Source organism: Styela clava, chromosome 3, assembly GCF_964204865.1.
Source record: "Styela clava chromosome 3, kaStyClav1.hap1.2, whole genome shotgun sequence".
Classification (NCBI taxonomy): Eukaryota; Metazoa; Chordata; class Ascidiacea; order Stolidobranchia; family Styelidae; genus Styela; species Styela clava.
Genome location: NC_135252.1, coordinates 16437903 through 16459423, shown reverse-complemented (window position 1 = coordinate 16459423; position 21521 = coordinate 16437903). Strand labels below are relative to the sequence as shown.

General features: G+C 35.5%; 1 protein-coding gene and 1 pseudogene across 2 annotated transcripts; both read right to left on the bottom strand.

Moving 5' to 3' along the window:
• Positions 1-1197: 1197 nt before the first annotated feature.
• On the bottom strand, positions 1198-14502 carry LOC120343391 (ATP-dependent clpX-like chaperone, mitochondrial). Of its 2 annotated transcripts, XM_039412553.2 has the most exons (13): positions 14344-14502; positions 13623-14033; positions 13306-13442; positions 12822-12990; positions 10707-10769; positions 8964-9173; positions 8143-8307; positions 7185-7273; positions 5784-5948; positions 5056-5198; positions 4606-4741; positions 3050-3163; positions 1198-2772 (listed from the first exon to the last, which is right to left on the bottom strand). In XM_039412553.2, exons 1-13 carry the CDS (start codon positions 14438-14440, stop codon positions 2575-2577), a joined length of 2097 nt encoding a protein of 698 aa, XP_039268487.2. In that variant the 5' UTR covers positions 14441-14502; the 3' UTR covers positions 1198-2574. The 2 variants fall into 2 exon arrangements, with proteins under 2 accessions (XP_039268487.2, XP_039268488.2); XM_039412554.2 differs by lacking the exon at positions 10707-10769 and having other exon boundaries at positions 14344-14501.
• Positions 14503-19927: 5425 nt separating this feature from the next.
• Positions 19928-20333, bottom strand: LOC144421108 (putative small nuclear ribonucleoprotein G pseudogene; annotated as a pseudogene).
• Positions 20334-21521: the final 1188 nt, after the last annotated feature.

Below are 21521 nucleotides of genomic sequence, written 5' to 3'. Positions count from 1 at the left end.
AGGACCGAAATCGATCTTTGGAGTAAAGATGAAATATGCATGTTCATTAAGTTTTCAGAATGTCTTGCGCCAAAAGAGCAGGATATTTGGGAATTGGCACTGACATGGTTTAGACACGATAGTGAAAGAAAACACTGTTCGTTAGAACTCCTTCAGGCGTTATCCGTGCAAAAAATGTCCCCTTATTATCTTATCGAAAGTGTTTTGAAGGAACCCGCCGTGAAGGAATCGTCATCGTGCGTTTCGCATATCATCCAGGCGGTATTTTTTGATACCAAAAGTCTTGTTTGGAATATTGACTTAAACACATGCTTTACTCTGAAATACCTCGCGAGAACCTATAAAAATACGCCATTTGGTGCGATTAGCCAATATGTTCTATCATTTTTCATCACTAATTTTTTAAAGATTATGGAGCAACCAGAGTTTCGGTGTCTACTCTTCGAAGAAGTGTTACATCTCTGCAAAATTTTGAAAAAACGGAACATTCACGGTGAGGCAAAATGGACTGCAGTGATGAAGTGGGTGAAATACAAACCGGAGGAACGAAAACATCATCTTCCTGCGTTGCTGAGAACAATGAATTTTGAACGGTTATCTTCAATGTTTATGAGAGAAACTGTACGCCAGGAGCCACTGATACAGAAAATGCCGGAATGCAACAAAATAGTTACGACTGCGGTGTATGACATGCTACCCTAATGCTAATCGTACAGAAACTTTCACGAAGCCATTGCTTTCCTTTTATTGAGAGTTGGATTATTGAACAGAGCTGCAGCAATTCTCTTTGTCGAGAGACGTGACAATTAAAAAGTCTGAGAACAGGGTGTTGGGGAAGCGGTTAGCAACGTCATCTAATTACAGGCCACAACAGCCAAAATAAAATTATAGAGATTACAGACATTTCATCAATTATACCGGACATATATACGACAAAATATAAGCTTCATTAGACCAATGGAGCGAAAGCAGGCCTGGATATCGCTGGTAATTTTTTCTACTCAATACGAGACATGTCGCGTATCGAATTGTTTCTTTTCTAGCTCGTTAGATGTGCTATAAATGTGTAAGTATAATAGACGAATACTGAAATAAAATCATTCGATTCTTCTGCTGCGACTTTTACTAGTCTCTTTTATTGATTTTGGTGTTCGTTTCGCGATTCTTGTCCAAAATTAGACAAATAAAGAGATCAAATTACTTTCTGAACATCATTTTATTACCGCCAAAAATATCTGTACTGAAGAGACGATCCGCACCAGCTATGCACACAGTAATAAAAATGACCGTCTATTTTCTGGTTGAAAGGGGAAGCAATTTACCAAAAAAGTATTTTTCTAATTTCTAATTAAGGCCCAACCAAATGGGATTCGCAGTTTCCAAAAAAATTTACAATGCGAATTTATTCTATATTCTGCACTGGACAAATGTATATATCAAGTTTCCAACACTTCCAGCAAATATAGGTGAGACTATTGTAAAATCCTTCTCCAGATTGTGATAATAAATTGCCTAAGATGTGAATATAAATATTTTTACCTACTTATTTATAATATTTAAATTTCATATGTTGCAATATACATGCAAAAAGCGACCCAATCTAAACTGAAAAGTGCATAAACTATGAAAGATTATATTTGAGAATTGTTTCAGTCACAAGATTATTGCAAACACTGGCCAAAAGGATGGAGTATATAAAATACTGGAACAATATCGAAAATCAATAAACTACATTGTACATTTTTTATTCTATCCAGTCCGTAGCGAAAGTAACTAACCATATTGCGACCCCAACAATGAACACACAGGCAGATATGTTGTCGCACATACAAATTTTAACATAGAGATAAAAACAGTCCCACAGTCGCCTAATTTTCAGTTATACTGTATAAACCCCAATCTCTAAAATACAAGTTGACAGCAACATGCATATATTTATCCACACATGCTATAACACACAATGAGTAAATATTGCAGAAAATATCTGAGAAAAATACTGAAAAAATTCTGGGTTAAGGCTGCAAATAATAGTCGTAAAATAAACAATCAATTCCTCACCCCAGCGCGACGATTATTATTAATGTAATTACGTGTCAATCATTTTCTACATTCATTTTTGCAAAATTTCGAGATTTACATGTTGAAGTAAATATATTAAAAATATAGTAATCTTTGCTAATAAAGAAAAGCTTCAAAATGAGATGGTCACAAATTACACAAGTGACAATAGGACAGGGATGTCCAATGAATTCATATTAACAAATACTTGCAATTTAAAATATAATTCAAATTGTTTTGTTCATTCGTTTCACCATTTCTTCAACTTAATTACCAATACCAAAATTTTTCTCTGAAATAGATTGACATAAAGTATCCAATTTAGAATTATTTATATTATGAAGAAAAACTATGACTTCACTGCTGCCGGAGTATTCAGACTTGGACATCCCTAACTTCACTGCTGCCAGAGTATTCGGACTTGGACATCCCTAATGTGATCATCATCAAAAATTTTATTGTCAAAAACAGGGGGGAAAACTTTCAAGAAATTTCATTGATATTAATCTGATAGTACTATAATGCATATCGGGACCCGGCAGTTTGATCTTCACTAGTTGAATCCTCGCTGTTCTCATTCTCTTGAGTTTTATGTAAATTTGGAGCTCGAATATAATCAGGTCCTTTGGTCCCGTGAACAACATCCTTATCAACACATACACCAATAATGTCACTCCCAGGCACTTCGTACATTGCCTCAAGTAATAGTTTTTCCTAAATGAAAAAAGATGAGGAATTTTTCTGATCCACTTCCGTGTATATATAGTGTTAGTTCGGCTATTAAATAGCGCCGTATAGATATGGATAGTGGCACACAGGTCAGTAACTTTCAAGCAGTTATATTAAACAAGACTGTCTCACAAGTCAAGAGTGAAAACAGTTTGAGTGAAAAAATTATTGCTTGAATTATTAGGTTTCTAGTTGAGAAAAATAAAAATAATTAACAAAATATTTACCAACTCAAAAATTGTTTATCTTATACAAAACCTACCATCATTGATCTCAATCCTCTTGCTCCAGTTTTCCTTTCTAATGCTTGATGAGCGATCGCCTCAAGAGCACAAGGTGTGATTGCAAGATCTGCTTTATCCATATTGAAGAGAGCCTGAATTATGTAACAAATTTTATAGCATTAGATTTTGAGGTATTCTGTCAAGAGCACACCTGAAAAGCTGGGATATTGCGAACCAATTTTTTTATTAAAAAAGTCAGATCGTGGTTCTCAATGTAGTAAGCCCTTTCAGAATGTGCCCATCGGAAGCACTTGATATTCAGAGATTTACCATATTTATTCAATTATAACGCGCAAAATTTTGAACTGAATTTTAGGCAAAAATCAATGCTGCGCGTTATACACGAGGTCTGAGAAATGCGGTATTGAAAATGTGGTTTTAAACATCTGAAACGTGCGTGCGCTCGCACATGCACATTCCAATGCAGGACGATTTCGTGCAAGCACACGCACATGCGACAGCTCAGCGTGCGTTTGACATTCGTGCAAGTGTTCGATTTCGTGCAAGCACACGCAAATGCGACAGCTCAGCATGCGTTTGACATTCCCGCTGCGTTGAGAATATTTATTTGCCATTATCGTACTGTACTGTAGATACCCATTATATATTACCCATTATCTATTATGGCAAGACAAAAACGTTCTGCATATAGGGCTACATTCAAACTGGAGGTTGTTGATTATGCGGAAACTCATGGAAATAGAAAAGCTTCTAGAGAATTCAATGTACCAGAGACAAATGTCAGAGATTGGAGAAAGCAGAAAGTTGTTCTAAAAGATATGAACAAAACAAAGAAAGCGCGGCGAGGGAGACAAGCCCGGTACCCAGAGTTGGAGAAGGAGCTTTATGATTGGATAGTTGATCAAAGATCTAGTGGGTACATCGTCACTTCGCTCCATATTAGACTCCGTGCACAAAAGATTTGCAAAGATTCAACCTTTAAAGCATCTAATGGTTGGGCACAAAAGTTTATGAGAAGGCATGGACTTGCACTACGCCAGAATGGGACACTGATTTAAACATAACCCAAACAGAAATCGAACAGTTGTTTGGTGAATCAGAGACTGAATCCGATTTTGAAGAGTTTTGAAATACTGTGTGCTTTTAATAATTTTTTGTTCATGCTGTGAGTTGTTACCTTATGTGCTTGTTACCTTATGTGCTTACCAGTAGTTAGTAGAGAAAAAATGAAAAAAAAAATTTTATACCAATTTTCATTCAAAATTTAAAGGTGCGCGTTATAATTGAATAAATACGGTATGTATTTTCATTGATCTTGTCACTTGCAAGATGGCTATATAGTGGAATTCCTCAAAAATCACAACATGCTTACAGCCAAAGTAACAATGGGCAGATGATAGATAAATGTGTGGCACTAATGAATCATGGCAAATTTTTTCACATCGTTAGACAAGCACATACACATATACTTTGGGAAAATCAATAATGTAAATATCTGACTGAATATCATAGAACTTTTATGATCTTGTAAAGTAAACTCCAAACTACAGCAAACAATATACAAAAAACATACCTGAAATTGTTGAACAATAGCATTTTTCGGTTCAGTTAAAATAAGCATTAAATGTTCGGCAGTAAGACTATGAAGAGCCACAGTGATTGGAAGACGGCCGACAAATTCCGGTATCATTCCGAACTCAATGAGATCCCTGCGAGAATAATAAAAAAAAAACAGTTCCAATGTGTCGAATTGATGACATGGTCTTATAAGTGTAATAGAACTCTCGACTTTGTGACGACTAAACGACTTTGTGGTACAAAAATCAGAAAATTTGGAATACAACATATTTCCATTTTAAAAAGAGAAATTTTTCAGGAAAAAACGGTATATAATATTTGAATTTACAGAACTCTATACAAACTTATTTCTATTGTTGTTTAAACTAAGTATTTATATATCCCAATTCCTAACAACAGACAACTGAACAAATGTAAATACATCGGAAACTATAATTATATTTACCTAGCTTCAGTTTGTTGTAGAAGTTCATCTCGTTCTAAATTTTCTTGCAGTGTTGTTGCAACTTTCTGTTCAAATCCCAGTTCAGTTGCCAATTCCTCTAATTTGGACGGTGATGATGAAGGTTTATGTGAAAAACCTAATGTCTATAATATAAACGAATATCGTAAATCTTAAGACTAAATCAATGTGACTATAAAAGTGAATAAGAACAAAAAAGGGGGAGCCACAGAAAAACGGAAAACAAAAAAATTAAGGGCATATCAAACTGGACAGCTACACCAGCTACACATTCATAAATTACGGTGAGGCGAAAATCAAAATGTTACTCCATTTTGCAAATAGCAATAAATAATGTTAAATATTAATAACCACAAAACCTGGTATAAAAATGAAATGTATTGTTTGATTATCAATTTATTTGATTTACAAGCGAGATAACTTTCATTTCATTTCAATGAAAGTCATCAATGAAAGTTACCGTTAGTGCCATTTCATTTTCGAATAAACATTTTGAAAGTTCAGTGGAAAGAAAAGAAAATAAGTAGTGATAGTGAGGCAATGTGCAGCAAATGTTTGTCACTGATAATCGTATGTAAATATAAAACACTTGTTTGAAGATGCATAACATAACCTCATGTAAGTTATTTAATGACAGATGAAAAATAAAAAGGGCCGCTATAATTGAACATTACAAATAAAACATAGATTAAATTATGACTCATATCCACCTTTTCGTTTTTCCTTCTGCCAACAATTTTATCCAAACCATTGAAAGCACCTGATGCTACAAATAATATATTAGTGGTATCAACAGCAACAGATTCTCCACGTAGTTTTCTTGAATTCCTTTCCGGTACGTTGACGATAGTTCCTTCCAACATTTTCAGAAGACCCTAAGATAATAATCAAGATTGGGGCGTAAGCAGTGGTGAGATTCAAATTTTTTGTCAGCCGGTTCCACCATACAAATGTCAAAATTTCAGGCGGTTCTGTTACAAAAAGTCATGTAATGCTAACCAGTTCGCTGATCTCATAAAATTCCGTGAGACGGTTCTATAGAACCGGTGCGAACCGGCTGAATCCTACTACTGGGCGCAAGATTGTGGGTAAAGTGTTGGACTTCACAATGTTGTTATTACAGGTTGAAAATTAACCGCCAACCCACCACATCGTCTAGGGTGCAATAAATTGGACAGGTAATGACAAATAAGAAAGATTTCGGCCCTCACAAGCTGTAATAGCTACTTACCTAATGGTGGCAGGAAAGGTGTGTAAAAATATTTCAAATATAATAAACAATGCAAAAAGTCAAATTTAATATGGTAAATTTAGCATTTGATATGATAAATTTAATGTACATTTGATACATTTAGATTAAAAAAGAGTAGGGTGGATCACATGAAGTGGAAATCCAAAAAATCCTAACTATTTTGATAAACCCTAGTAAGATCAATCAATTACTTCCAACGACAACTAACGTAATAAGCTAGACGTCCAGTACATGCACGTCACAAGTTACTTATCATTTATTGTAACGCAATATAATGTAATATAAATATCTAGTCTACAGTCCACTCGTTTACAGTCCACTATCAATGTTGAATTACATAAAAAAAAATGAAAATACATTGAATACTATGAGAAATGCTGAACTAAATGATTGTATATGTGTTATGGAAAATGTTTGAAATTAGGCTGTAAGCAAGAGATATTTAAAGTCATAATTCAAACTTTGAGTGAGCGCAGTGGTCTTGTGTTTGGAGTGTTAGTCTTAACAATGGCGACATGGCAGGTTGAAACTCAGGCTCAAATAACATGCCCACCACCACACCATGGTTATAATAAATTGGGTACTTTGTCCTCCCAAAATAAAATAGCTACACACAATACAAACACATCAAACACCAAATCAAATGTACAGAAATATTAGAAATGCTTTTGCTGGACTGGTTTCTTAATTGTTTCTATGTTTTGATTTTGGGTGATGGCAATGCAAAAACGAAAAATAGCCAGTTTGAAAAACTTTATTCAAAATATAACAAGTTTTGAATGTATTCAAATGTTTTCTCCTAGGTATCACTGAGGATAAGTATTCGGGGAAACTTTGCAAATAACGACATATCACGAACCTGTTGAACACCTTCACCACCGACATCACGTAATTGATGAACACCAGGTACACTTCCTATTTTATCAACTTCATCCAAAAATACAATACCTGATATAATAAATTTTAATAAAAAATTTAATAATTTGTATTTATTACGCAAAGGTGTGTGGTTCAATATTCTTACATAAGAGGAAGTTCTAAAATGTAAACCATCATACTACAGTTACATAACGAACAGCCTTAGGGTATAGAAGCTTGTCAATGTGACTGTGAAAAGATTAGGTCTTAAATTACTATCATTGAGGACATTTTCTTCTTTATCACCTCTTTCTTATATAACCTTGCAAGGACTAATTGTTATATAATCACAAATAAAAATATAAGATTGAACATTGAAGATTAGAAATATTACTCATGAATTGTTTATAAATAAATGAATGATTTCATCACAAAAATGAATGTCTTTATGAACAATATTTTTGAAGTTAAAACAGGAAAACAAAATTGCAAAATCAATCAAGAATTCTAGCACAGTTTCAAACAGTGCTGCCTGAACAAGTAATTATCTAATTGGAGGTTGGCTTATAAGTTATAACTATAAATTACCAATTCATCGATCGACTCATAAGTACTGACATTAATTGCCAAGACTCCAAAAATGTGCTTACAAAGGCAACAAAATCCTATACTTGGCATTATGAAAAAAGTTATATAACAGTCCAAGTAAAGAAAGTGTAATTGGCAGGTTTCAGACACACATGTTAGTTAAATAATAGACTGATAACCTCAGAAATTGAGCCAAATATAATCAGGTGATATTGAAAAAGAGCAATATGTAAACATCAATCTTATAATATAATCAAATAACTTACTATTTTTTTCTATAGATTTACATAACATATTTGAAAAGCAATATTACTAAACATTTAAGAATTTTAGAATCAAATCAAGAGTATTCAAAAATGATGTCTTGCTACCTTGCTGTCCTTTTTCTACGTTTCCGTTAGCATCATACAAGAGTTTACCAATGACTGATTCAATATCTTCACCAACATAACCAGCTTGTGTTAACGTTGTACAATCGCAAATTGCAAACGGTACATCCAAACAACGAGCAAGTGTTTGAGCAAGCAGGGTCTTTCCTACAGAAAATAAAAATCTCTAAATGATTTGAGCTTTCAGAGTGATGGTTGGTGTGAAAACCAAAACTGTTCGTAGTTCAGAATATATGGATTATACGAGGCATATTGATATTGAACAATACTGGTTTTTCCATGGGCAAAAATATCAGAATCGTTAGTAAAGAAGGATTATAATGATAACGGTAAAAAGTAAAAACAATTACATTTTAGACGCATAATGAATGTTTCCCTAGATATCTATTTCCTTGTGTTTGTGTAGGCTATTTATGTAACAATGATCAATTAGCAATAAGCCGGTATTGCAGTCGCTTAGACACTTTTCCATGCAGATAGATTTGCAAAATGCAAACTGTAGCTCAATTTGCATGTTATTTTTCGGATTTTAGTCGTGTTTCTAAAAATTAGGTATAATTCAAATGTCTCAATAGTCCTTTTCTCCTCTGAGGAGTTTTTGTTTGATTGAAATAATAAAAAATCAGTCCTGAAAAGGCTGTGATAGACTGGCTGAAATTAGCCATTGAAATTTTTTAATGACAAGTGAATAAATACTATGAATCACAATTATGTTCATGAACATGTAAATCAGTATGTATGTGCCAAGTCATGAAACTTCTACACTTAACAAAACAAAATACAGATCTAATAATACTATATACCTGATCCAGTTGGTCCGAGCATCAAAATATTACTTTTTTCCAACATGACTTCTTGATCTTTATCATTTTCTATAACTTCTGCTATCGCTTTAGGTTTCACTTTTCCTCCTCCGCTGGTGTTTTCATTGAATAGTTCATCTCTCATCGAACCGCTACCAGGGGGTTTTCCAATACTGTTTCCAGGTAAAATACCAGCCATATGAAGAACATCTGAATAAAGTATAATGTAACAATAACATTAGGACAAAGCAGTCATATTTATTCATTTAATGAAACAAATGTCGACTGTTCTCCTTTGTTACATAATGTAAAACTAGGAGTATCAAGAATGTAATAAAAAATATTATCGGATCTTTTTTGAACAACACCTGTCTCAAATACTATAAAGAATATATTATGATCAACCTACTCTTGTATTTAGTAATATTTGTTCGAATCAAGGTCACGAAAACTCACTCAAAAATTGAAGAGAATGATCCCTGAGTTACAGGTGACCACTATAATACTGAGAGCTACTGACACTATGACGAATTATAATGTGAGAATGCGAGTTAGTAATACTTGGGAGCAGTGAATGTCAATACGAAAATGAGGTAGCAAATTCCAGATATGGTAACAGTTTACATTTAATGTCCAAAAATAGTAAAATATAAATAAAGAATAACATTACAGTCATCATCACCAATAGACTATAAATGTATTAACATGAACATTTTCATTAAGATTAATAAGTAAGAAGTATGTCTGTTGTATGTCATAAAAAGTTCGCGTGACATTGCTATGCATCAAAAATATTGATTCAACCATTCTAGAACACTTTAACTTTGAGTTTAAACAAATAAATTAATCAGAAATTCAACACATTGTTTGAACATAGTTTGACAACATAAAACAATTTTTTCTGTTATTTGTTGTTATAACAAACAATTTTTTTTATAATTATTGCCAAAGGATTTCAATTACGAGGATTAGTTGTATCACTATGCAGTCGTTTACTTTTACCTTAATGGGACACAGGCTAAGTATACAACAATGACGTTCTAATATGAAAAACATTATGGTAGCTTTGCAAAATTTCAATTTACATAATCTACCATCGATCCTTGTAATTTAGTAAGAAGAGGACATTTGTGGCTAATATTACAAAATAAAATATGATTTATCTATAATCTAGATTATTTCAGAGAAATATATGAGCATTTTAAATTGCGCTGACAAAATCAAACATACAGTATACGAATACGGTACCATAATATAGAACCAGATTGGTAGATAACTTCTGAAAACAGATTGGGTAAGAGACTCTAAGAGATTGGGTAAAAATCTAACAAAAAAAGAAAAAGTCACTTGATCCCCGCAACAACGCTTTAAACATAAAATCAAGATAAATGAAAATATCTCTGTCCTGCCTTTATCACATACATACACTGCACACTAAATACCAGAAAATACAATCTATCTGGAACATAACTGACGCCAAGCCACAAGGAACTTCAACAAAGCTGTTACATGTTCATCCTATGGTGGAAAAAAATTCTAGTAAGAATTGATTCTAATCATGAATACTCAGACCAATCTGTAATCTATTTCTATTAATTTTGCTTGGAAATATCCATAGCCCATCAACCATAACATCTGCATAATTCTAACTCATAATATTGGATATCTATATCTGACAGAAGCTACCAGATACATCTCGACTCTCCTGCAAGTTCTAACCTGACTTCACTACCTATCTCTCACCATTTCTTGTATTAACCTTCCTTCCTCGTTTTCTCCTCTTGAAAAATGGATCAGAATAAGATGCTGGCAAAACAACCAAATATTTTTAATAATGACAACAATAGTTTAAGTCCGTTTTGTATAGTATAATAATAATTGATCATGAATGGTACCCAACCAATTGTACAAAAATGGTGGCAACCAAACATTAATCTAATTTTGTTTGCCGAAACATATTATTTCAGACTCTTTTGATTGTATGAGGTTCCTTTTTTCTGTATTTTCAAATCAATTCAATTCTAGCTGTTAATAATTTAGAAATATTTTCAATTCAGTATAATTTTGACAAATAATAGGTGTGCACAATAGATATTGTACATCATTGATGCTGGCCATGCCCAATAAACTAACTACCTGTCCTCGCTTGAACCTGTCATGTTGTGACAGCGCAGTAATCCTGAAATCGTTAGATATTGAATGTTGTACCTCCTAGTAAAATTAGTATATAAATTGTAATTCAGCGCATATGCAATACCTATGTGTACATTAGCAGATAATAAATTGCTGTTTTTATTCATTTTATATATAACCATATTGAGAGTTTACTTATGACGTCATTATTAATAATGTGTGGAATGAAGAACTGTTAGCATCGGGAGTCGTGACTGAGTACAGCATGGAATATATAGTAACTGTGTTTTTACATGTTTTGAAGACTGTTACATCTTGCTGTATTTACATTCTAGTATTGCACTGAGAATGCCGGCATTGTAATTTTAATCCCATAATTAATGATAAGTTTAATGATATTATGTGAAGCCTATCTTCAGATCTAGAAAATATTTCTTCAACATACTTTGTTACCGATATATAGTATTTGATCTGCAGAAATTTACATTAGCTTGTGATCAACGAATAAAATATTATGGTGAATGTAAAATGGTATTTAAGTTGTGAGTCAAACTAGTTTATAAACAAAACCAACTGGTTGTTGAGATTAAAATCAATGTGTTGTGATTATTAGCTCGGTAATGATTAGTGTTTATATTGCACCTAGGTCTAGATCCAATCTATATCATAAACAGACATGCAAATCACTCATTGAAACTATTAACATTCTGCTTTACGATAGAGACTACAATACTGATTTTCGGATACAGCATACAACAACATATTAGAAAAAGACATCAGTCTCTATATTTCAGATTATTCCAGCGTTTCCCATTTCCCAGCTGTGATCATTTTAATCTGCGGTTGTGTTGACGAAATAAAAGCAATACTACTCAGAAAACATCAAAGACAATCCGTGGACACAAAAATGCGTGGTTTGTGAATTCGACAAATCTGAGCTGTTCGTACAACACCTACGGCAATACTGTATGTACCAATGTGAAAGCAGTAAAGCGAAGAATCCTATGGGAAAATGCCCTTGTATGTGCGTATACTACGGTAGCACCCGAAATTTTGCGATTTGCAATGTCTAAAAAAGTGTTTTTAATCAGTCGCGGACCACCATAAAAACAAAACTTATGGTGTTCTTCGTTTTATTTTTAATATTCTGTATTTTCAATTTAGAAAATTTGGGTTGCCAGTTGCCACCATTGACACCTACTAAAAAAAATAAATATTCCTCGTTGTTCGAACTCGCGAAAAACGCCACTTAGGTATCTATTGACGTGTGTGCAGACTCGTGTTTTCGTTGGAAATCCGCAAGTGAGTTGTGAAATCGCATCGTTTGATTATACGACGCGGGAGTGACCTGTCGCGTCACCTGTTACCAAGTTTTCGAATAGTAAATTGCTATTCTAACAGTTGAATATTGAATATTCCAGCCCTACTCAGTATCCAGCAATTATTGACTCGATTTATGTTATGGGAATAAACTTGCTTTTTCATGTTTTATGTCAATTCTAACGTAAATCGTGCCTTGGCTGATGTTAGGTTTCGCAAAAACGTTTGCAGCCGCAATGAATTTCTGGCTCGTTGCGGACTCATTCAAACGCTCCGCAGACTCATTTGAGACCAGTCCACGCACTCCGGTTGGGAAACACTGGCTTATTTTAACCAAACTTGGAAAAAAAAATGGTACAATGATTATTACAATGATTATAAGAAATACACCAATCAATATGTTACCTCGAGAAGTATAAAGATGCTGACTGCGATCTGCATCAGTTTGTTGCGTTTGCTTAGAGGAGGTCGGAGTGTTGTTATAAATACGTTTATAATGGTTATAAACAGCTACTGAAAGTACTTTCTTGGCATGACTTTGTCCAACCACATATTTATCAAGATATTCACGAATCTGAAAGAAAAGAATAAAAAATTGGAATAAGTATAGCTTAAAGCTTTTCTAAATATTTATTTCATACGACATGTTTATTTCACTCCAAACAATGCCTGCCCAAGCAGAATTACAAACGAAAATAGTGAGAGCTATGCAAAATTTGTATAGCATAACTAACCATTGGAATAGGATCTCAAGGGGTAGTCAAAAACAATGGCAATATATTATTGCTATAATCAAGTTTCCGCTTTTAATTAACATTCCTATCCTCAAATAAACTAAAGTGTTATTATGTAAAAAGCCCATGCTGGCCACTGAACCAGTACAATTCACCTTTTTGGGAGGTGGTGGGGGCCTACTTTCCCATACCCCTTCTTCACTCTTGTGGCCTTCGTGATAATGTCTCTTTTCCTCTTCATGTGTAACTTGAAAAAACTGACCGCATTTTTTGCATTCAACAAATCGCTCGGCTGAAAATAAAATATTTTGGTCCTCTCACAAATGTTACTTGAATCAATCGAGAATGTGATATACACTCAAAAAGTCATTAGGCTAAAAATAGGCACTTCAATATATGGGTTACGTGGATAACTATATTTTTTAAGATTCAAAATATCAGTGATGGACAAGATCAGAAAAAAATAAATTACAATTGTCTGTTGCTCGTTGAGTTGGATTTCCACATTCTGGGCAGGCAATATGTGGGCCTCCATTCTCAGATGATCCCTTTTTCTTTGATGATCCTTTATCATCCGGCTTTTTACCTCTGGAAGATCCTACTTTACCACCATTTGATTTTAGATCTGATCCTTCAGATGACTCATTGTCTTTACTAGAATTTACATCTTCGTTATCATTTCCATCATCAGAAGATGAAGATGAAAGGCCACGAATTGATTCGTTTGTCCAGTTCGTAACGGGTTGTAATATTTGTCCATTGGAATTAAAAACTTGAGACTTATTATAACTGTCCATATTGTTTTCCACAAAGTCTACACTTGAGCTGGTGAAAGGCATGGTTGATGCTGTTAATAATACTCCAGGAGTTTTCAAGAAAATACCTGTAAGATGGAGTTCCGATAAAAAAAAAACGCAATGAAAAAATAAAAAGACTATATAGAGTAGATAATGCATAAGACTGAGAGTTTGTTAATGACAAAGAGATTATAAGATCTTCCACATCATGCCTCTGGTAATCTTGTATTAATCGGCGTATTGGAAAACGATTTCATAATAAATATTTATATTACCGTATCTTAGAAAAAAGAATTATCATTTACTTGTATATTTCAGCATGAAATCCTTTTTCTCTGAATCAACTACATTTACTACAATAGTTGGATTATTCCGGAAATTGAATATGATACATACCACTATTTAAAACTCTTGCATTCCTCTGATGGCCTGTGTTGACAAGTTTTCCTACACGACTGGTCAAAGAGCATCCTGACCGAAATGACGCTGCCATTATTTAATTTGGCAGGGCAACTTTTATACCTAATTGTGCTATTCCAGTATTCGCAAAATGTAGCCTATGACCGTTACAAGCTATACCTGTGAACAGCTTACCTTTATTTTATAAACTAGGCCTAAAAGCTTGAATCGTGAAACCTGAAATCAAAAAATTCATTTTTAAGGTTACCGGTAGTTGCATATTTCAAGAATATAGCAATTTATGTTTCGCGGAAATTTAGCCAGATCATAGTCAATATAAACGGCTTCTTCATTTATGCCTCACAAGACAGCATTCGAATTGTTGACTCAAAGTGAATACTAGCAGACTAGAGATGGTCTCGTGTAGTTTCGTGACCACACCATCCAAAAACTACATCAGTACGACGACACAATCACATCATAGAGCTTGTTAAAGTATACCTGATCGCCTGAAATGGCATCTACCCCTACGATGAAGAACTCTCTAACACCAGCGATTTCTCCCATATCGGGATGGTTGAAATGAGAGAAATAGCTTGCTCGATTTCGCAAGTCAGCAAGTGCAGTTTTAAGTATTTTGTGACGTCTAAAGCTGCTGTGAAACATCGTGGTATTTCCAAACCATGGCCGCTATGGCGTCTGACTTTTTAGCTGCCACAAACATATGGCGAGCTGCTGTTACCGCGGCAGCAAATTGATAACCAATGGCAGATAAATTTTTGCCGCCATAACCACGGCAGGTTGGCTGTAATGACAGGGCCTGCCCCTGATGGTGACAAATATTGGGTAAGTTAGAACATATTTCCTGTAGAAACAGTTTTTATAGATTTGGGGTTAGAGTTTAAGTAGATGTAATTTCGCGTGATAAACTAAAATCTGGTACATGACTTTGTGAATATACTGGTAATATCGCCATAAACCATGGCAAGATCTGCCACCGTTTCGTTCGTGGCAGGACAGTACAGCATACTATACAGATCGAGCCACATTGTCTCGTTTTAGCGAAACCTATTTTACCGATGATCAAACATCCCTTCTTTGGGACAGGTCTGGACATTGTTGTCCTTCAATATCGGTAAAAATACAGTATAATGAAGTTGGGAAAAATACTACAAAGAAGCGCAATCTAAAAACGTCATCATTGAATTCCTCGGGAAAAAATAATCCAATTTATTGAAGGAAAATAATTTTACCGTGGTATTCCAGAGTTTTTAGGAAAAAACAGCATTTTTAGCCACATGATAGCCACGATTAATTTAGATTATTATTGAGACAAGCATGGCGCGATATGACTTAATTGCCGTCGTGCCAGACGCCCCTCGTTTGTGAGACACATAGAGTGTTTGTTTTATTGAACCAAATGGAGGGAAATTCTTGGAATTTGGATAGTGTGCCCTACTGCAGGAGCTGCCATAAGGTGGTAAAACGACATCCTCGAATTCCCCGGAAGGATAATCTGATTTACCGGAGGAAAAAATTTCTACCATGGCATACGAGAGTTTTTAGCAAAAAACAGCAATTTCGGTCACATGGCAGCTGCAAATTATTTAGATGATTATCGAGCCAAGTCCGGCGCGATATGACGCATTTGCCATTGTGCCAGACGCCCCTCGTTTGTGAGACACATAGAATAGTTGTTTTCAAATTCTGAAACGGCAGGACATTCTTGGAATATGGAAAGCTATTTCTCTCGTTTTCTCGTCGCAACGATCACTATAGAGGAGAGATCGCCGGTTTTAGCAAGTTCTTATCGGCGGCGCAGATGCCATTTCGGGCGATCGTAATTATACTTTGGCAATCCCTATGACGTGATGGTGACGTCGTAGTGACGTAATTTTTGGATGGCATAGTCAAGTGAGGGTTAGGAATAACATATACAAAAATCGTTATGCTACGTCCACTGGAAGTACTTGTGGTACTAAACTATACTAGACCCGGGTCTGGTATAGTTTAGTACCACATGTACTTCTAGTTGACCTGGCTCAACAATTTTTGCATATGTCAATCCTAACCCTCACCTGACTACGTCACCGAAAAATTACGTCATTTCGACGTCAAAGTGACGTAATAAGGCCCACCGAAGTATGCGGATGGTCGTCCAAAACGCGCAGACGATCACCCGAAATCGAGCAATCAATTTCTCCCGTTTTCTCGTCACAACGATCACGATAGGAGAGAGATCGCCGGCTTTAGCAAATTTGTTATCGGCGGCGCAGATGTCATTTCGGGCGATCATAATTATACTTTGGCAATCTCTATGACGTGATGGTGACGTCGTAGTGACTTAATTTTTGGATGGCATAGTCAGGTGGGGGTTAGGAATAGCATATGCAAAATTCGTTATGCTACGCCCACCGGAAGTACGGTACTTGTGGTACTAAACTATACTAGACCCGACTACAGGTACTGATAGTTTCATCACACAGTCACACTACAGTGTAGTAACGTTACACCACTATTTTCATGAAATCCGCAGTGCGGTGCCAGTGTTTAGAAGTCTTTCGCCGAACGACCGTTCAAGCATTTAAATATTTGGGTCTGTGTATTTTAAGATGCCGAGGCTGCAGCGTAAGGTAGAAAATATTCTCTGCTGTTGAAACAGAACTTTATATACCGGTACAGATATAAGACGGAGCGAAATACGTTATCGGATTTATACACGTTACTACCGTCTACCATTACCTAGTTGAACTGAGAACTGCCATATCAAAACAAAGCTTTGTTAAAGAAAATGTCCGTCTGGCGGCAGAAATTTTAGTGGATAAGTGGATCTCATCCAACCTTTGACCTCAAGAAGATCCTCAGACGGTAATGTAATCAGGGCCATTTACAACAAGGAATGTTTCCCCGATCATCGAGTCCTCTCTGTATTTACGTAATAGCTGCCAATTGGCAATTGGATAGTATTTACATATTAAGGATATGATCGGATAGGTTTTACATATTTATCACAGGAAGAGTAAAACCGCCAAGACGTCTAAATCATATGACGAAACACGGCCTCAGAAAATAAGCAAAACAAATGTGATTAGTAGGTAATAGAAGAGCGCATTTGCTTCATAAAGTTAGGTTGTAAACTTTGAAATTCAGTTGAAAAGCTTTGAAGGGTGTGAGGATGAGACGGTCTGTAGAATGACGGTTTCGGTGATGACTGGTAAATGGCTTCGGTCCTATCCTACATTTGGAGTTTGTTTGTGGTCTGTCGCGGCTGGGTGAAACATTTTGATTTGCTAAATATGCATTGTTAGATTTGACCTCTCACGCCTCACACTTCCGTCCATTTATATTTCTCTATTATATTAACAATCCCAGACGAATTATGTTCTATCTTTATTATTAGGCTAACCATATATCTGGAACAAAAAACAGGGACAGTGCGGATCGGACTAACTTTGGTTCGATTCTGAGGCTAAGTAATATCTGAAACTTCTATCATATCTTTGCGAGTAGATACCGGGCATTAAATTACCTATAAATTAATTCGTACGCGCAGTCGCCAAACATTATTTATAAAAGCAGTCAATTATTTGAACATTTCAATAATCGACATAAGAGAGACACGGAATGATGTTGAATTCAATTTTGAGGTAAATGAGCCCCAAATTCTATGCCGGTCTCGTAAAGGCTCGTTTCAGTTTTATTTTTGAGTTTCAAAAAAACACTTTTGCCCCTGGTCTTTCTACGCGCCTATTTGGCATTTTGATAATTTATCGACTGGTCAGTTAATTTTGTGTGTCAAATTATCGCAATTAACTCAATTATAATACCTATGACACAACAAAACAGCAGTTCTCTCTCTCTCTTTGACCCATTTTTGAACCTTTTCCACGGGTTTTGAGATAACGCTTATCTGATTCTTTGTTCTAAACGGCACTGTGGACTTGTGAATGGATGTGGATTTATTTTACCATAGGGGTGCGCGTTTCGTGATATCTGTCATGTAAATTTAGTTTAGTTAGGTCCTTTATAGTATTGGCTTATATTGCTTGTTATTATGAATAGTAATTTATCATTATTTCATTGCTTATTTATAGTGCACACGTGTCCTTATAAATTGGTTTTATCGTTGGTCTTCAAGTTTCTGTGCTGTCGCAATATTTTACTCATATATATGTGGAGATGAATACAGTTTGTTTTCTAAGGATCTCGTTGCCTCTTTACTACTTTGATTGTGCAGTTACCAGAAGCTGGGAGATTGCGCATAATTCTTCAATACCGGTTCGGGTGCAAATACGACTCCACTACAACAACGTTGAGTGGATTAGAATTCACGTTCCAACTTTACATGCATGATTTTGATTTACCTTATGTTCACGATTATATATATATTTATACTATGTTGTAATTTTTTTGATCAATTCATTACAAAAATCTAGTGAAATCGATTCTCTAACAATTATCGGACCTCCTGAAGTATGCGCACCAAGATGGAGCACAACCTGAACTCAGGTTGTGTACCAGGTAAGGGTTCAGGTTGCAGGACATCTTGGTGTGCATACTTCAGAAGTACCCAATTATCAGTAACTATCCAGGTTAACCCAATAGTTAAAATACAAAATATACCGGATAGTGAAAATTATAGAGTTTTGAACTAACCCTGGTTGCGACGTGTTACGCTGATAAAGATTAAGTATGATTTTAAACCCACACGATACATGTCACTAGCAGTAGTGTGAGGGAAGTGCAGATATATGGCAATTCACCAGGAGAAGTCAAGTTGGATTCGAATTCCACAAGGTAAACAAATTATAAGTATATTTTGATTTTTCCGCAAAAGAATCATACACAAAACACAAACAATGAACACACATAAGATTGGGAAAATCGTGGAAACTGGCAAAACCTTTATAAAACGTTTAATACATATAAATATACATGCGCCAGAATTACCCACATTCAACACACAAACATATATTCAAAATAAAAAAAGACGAAGACACGAACGGGTATCGTTCGGGCGTCAAACGTGTGCAACATAAACACTCGGTGGGCCCCAATTAATAAATACAGTTTGATAGGATGGAATGCATGGCTTTGGTATGCGTATCACAACAGTGCTTTTCCTACAAAAATAAGGAAGAAAAAACACTCGTTGGCGTGAAATGGTGATGCTGTAGTTCAATTACATTGCAAAATACCACAGTGACAAAACATTGTTACTAAAAAAAACAAGCTCTGTAAATAGATTGAATATTTCATAACAGTCTAAAGCAGCGTTTCCCAAACTTTTTTGGCCACGGAACACTCAAGACTTTTTATCTCGTCTCACGGAACACCAAGAAATGAAAGTGCAAAATTGATAAAGAAAAATAGTGTAATGCAGCGGTTCCCAAAGGGTGTTGCCAAATGTGTTAAAAAAGACGAAAATTTGATTGAATATTATGTAACATATTGCAGTTAGAGTAAATGTTTTATTGTTTCCTATTTTAAATGTATATGAATCAATAAATTCATTTCACCTTTCTATGTCGTTTACTTCCTATTACGTATTGTTTGCCTCCAAGAGTACGTAACAATAGAGATAGAGTGGCCTACTTGCTGCAATTTCACAAGCTGCAGTTTATTTATCTGCTGAATCGAGTTTAGCGAAAATTTTCCGCGGATTTGACACAGTTTGGGAAACGCTGGTCCATAGACTCTATGCACAAACATGGATCTTTTGCCGTTTTCGATTAGTTAAGTTTAAAGTCATTGTATCCGTTCCAATGCTTCCAACATTAATATCGAATTTTCACGAACGACCATCATTCCAACAGGTGCAGTGGTTCCGTCTTTTCTGCGCTCTGTTCCATCATCTACAACCAGATCATAAAAGGATCGAAACCTCGCAAAACACCCGTAACAGATCGTCCACGTCCACCATTTAACTTTAAATACAAACTTTTATCGATAAACTTCTTTAATTCCGGTGAATGGGCTTTGATCATGTTGATATAACTCGATACAAATCCAACAGTAAATGCCGAAACACACAGCGCGTAGCATTCTCAGTCAAACAGCATTGTTTGATCTTTCATTTAAGAGAGCGACAAAAACACGTCCGACCCAGACGGCAGTCGAACTTGCCAAATATATGTTTAAATATAAGTTTAGAGGACGGTCGTAGAAAGGCAGTTTTGTTGAGATATAATCAGAGTGAACAGGCCCTAAATGAATCTGGCGGGTAGCTCCGAAGAGAGCAGTAGAACGTACAAGAGAAGGGAGAACAGCTAGTCAAAAGAGGGGTGAGAAAATAGCCAACTGGGCATCAGACAGCCAAGGACGGGAAGAGCACGAGCAGAATCGACATAATGAATAATCGGAGAAAGGGACTTGCGTACGTAGAGAAACGTGGGGGAGAAGAAATCGATAACTCCGCGTTAGCAGTAGGCTGAGTAATTCTGTGGATATATGCGAAAAATCTTGCCTGCGAAGGCGGCAGAAGCTATAAAAGAAGGAGATCAGATGTGACATGAACAAAATAATTTTGAGAAAGAAAAAAAATAGCTTGCGAGTGGCATCTGCGAAAAGTTAGGTTTGGGATCCCGGAATTTGGACTGGTGGCTCGTAGTGATGTCGGACCGAAAAGTTCCGATGGTGATTTCTAAATGACGCCTGCATTTTTGAACTTATGTGTCACAACAGAAAAGAAAATCAGTTCCGATTCCCAAATTTGATATTCATTATTGAAATCACAGCCCCGGACATGAGCAGGTGAAATACAAACAATAAAGTTACCTAACTGTTTCAAGTCTACGCCATCTAGTGTGGAACCGATAAGGACTCCGAAGGGCCATCAGGAGCGAATGTACCAAGGATGATTGTATGAAGTTCCCTTCTTGATTTATTTTCAGCGTAGCTATTTGATAATTCGTCATTTTTCAAATTGTCCTTGAAAGGTGCTCGCACCTATTTTGCTTCTAGTTTGTTGTTTAAGAATCTTGCACGTTTCCGCCACGCTACCCGCCAACAGTGTTTCACATTACATTTTGAATGACAAGCCGAAGTTGTGCACATCATATATTTGCACCGTGTCGTTGCGTATATCTCTATTTCTCACACTGGAAACTATATCAGGCGGCGCAATGAAAAAAATGTTTCATAAATAAATGACACTATCGGATGGGAATATTTAC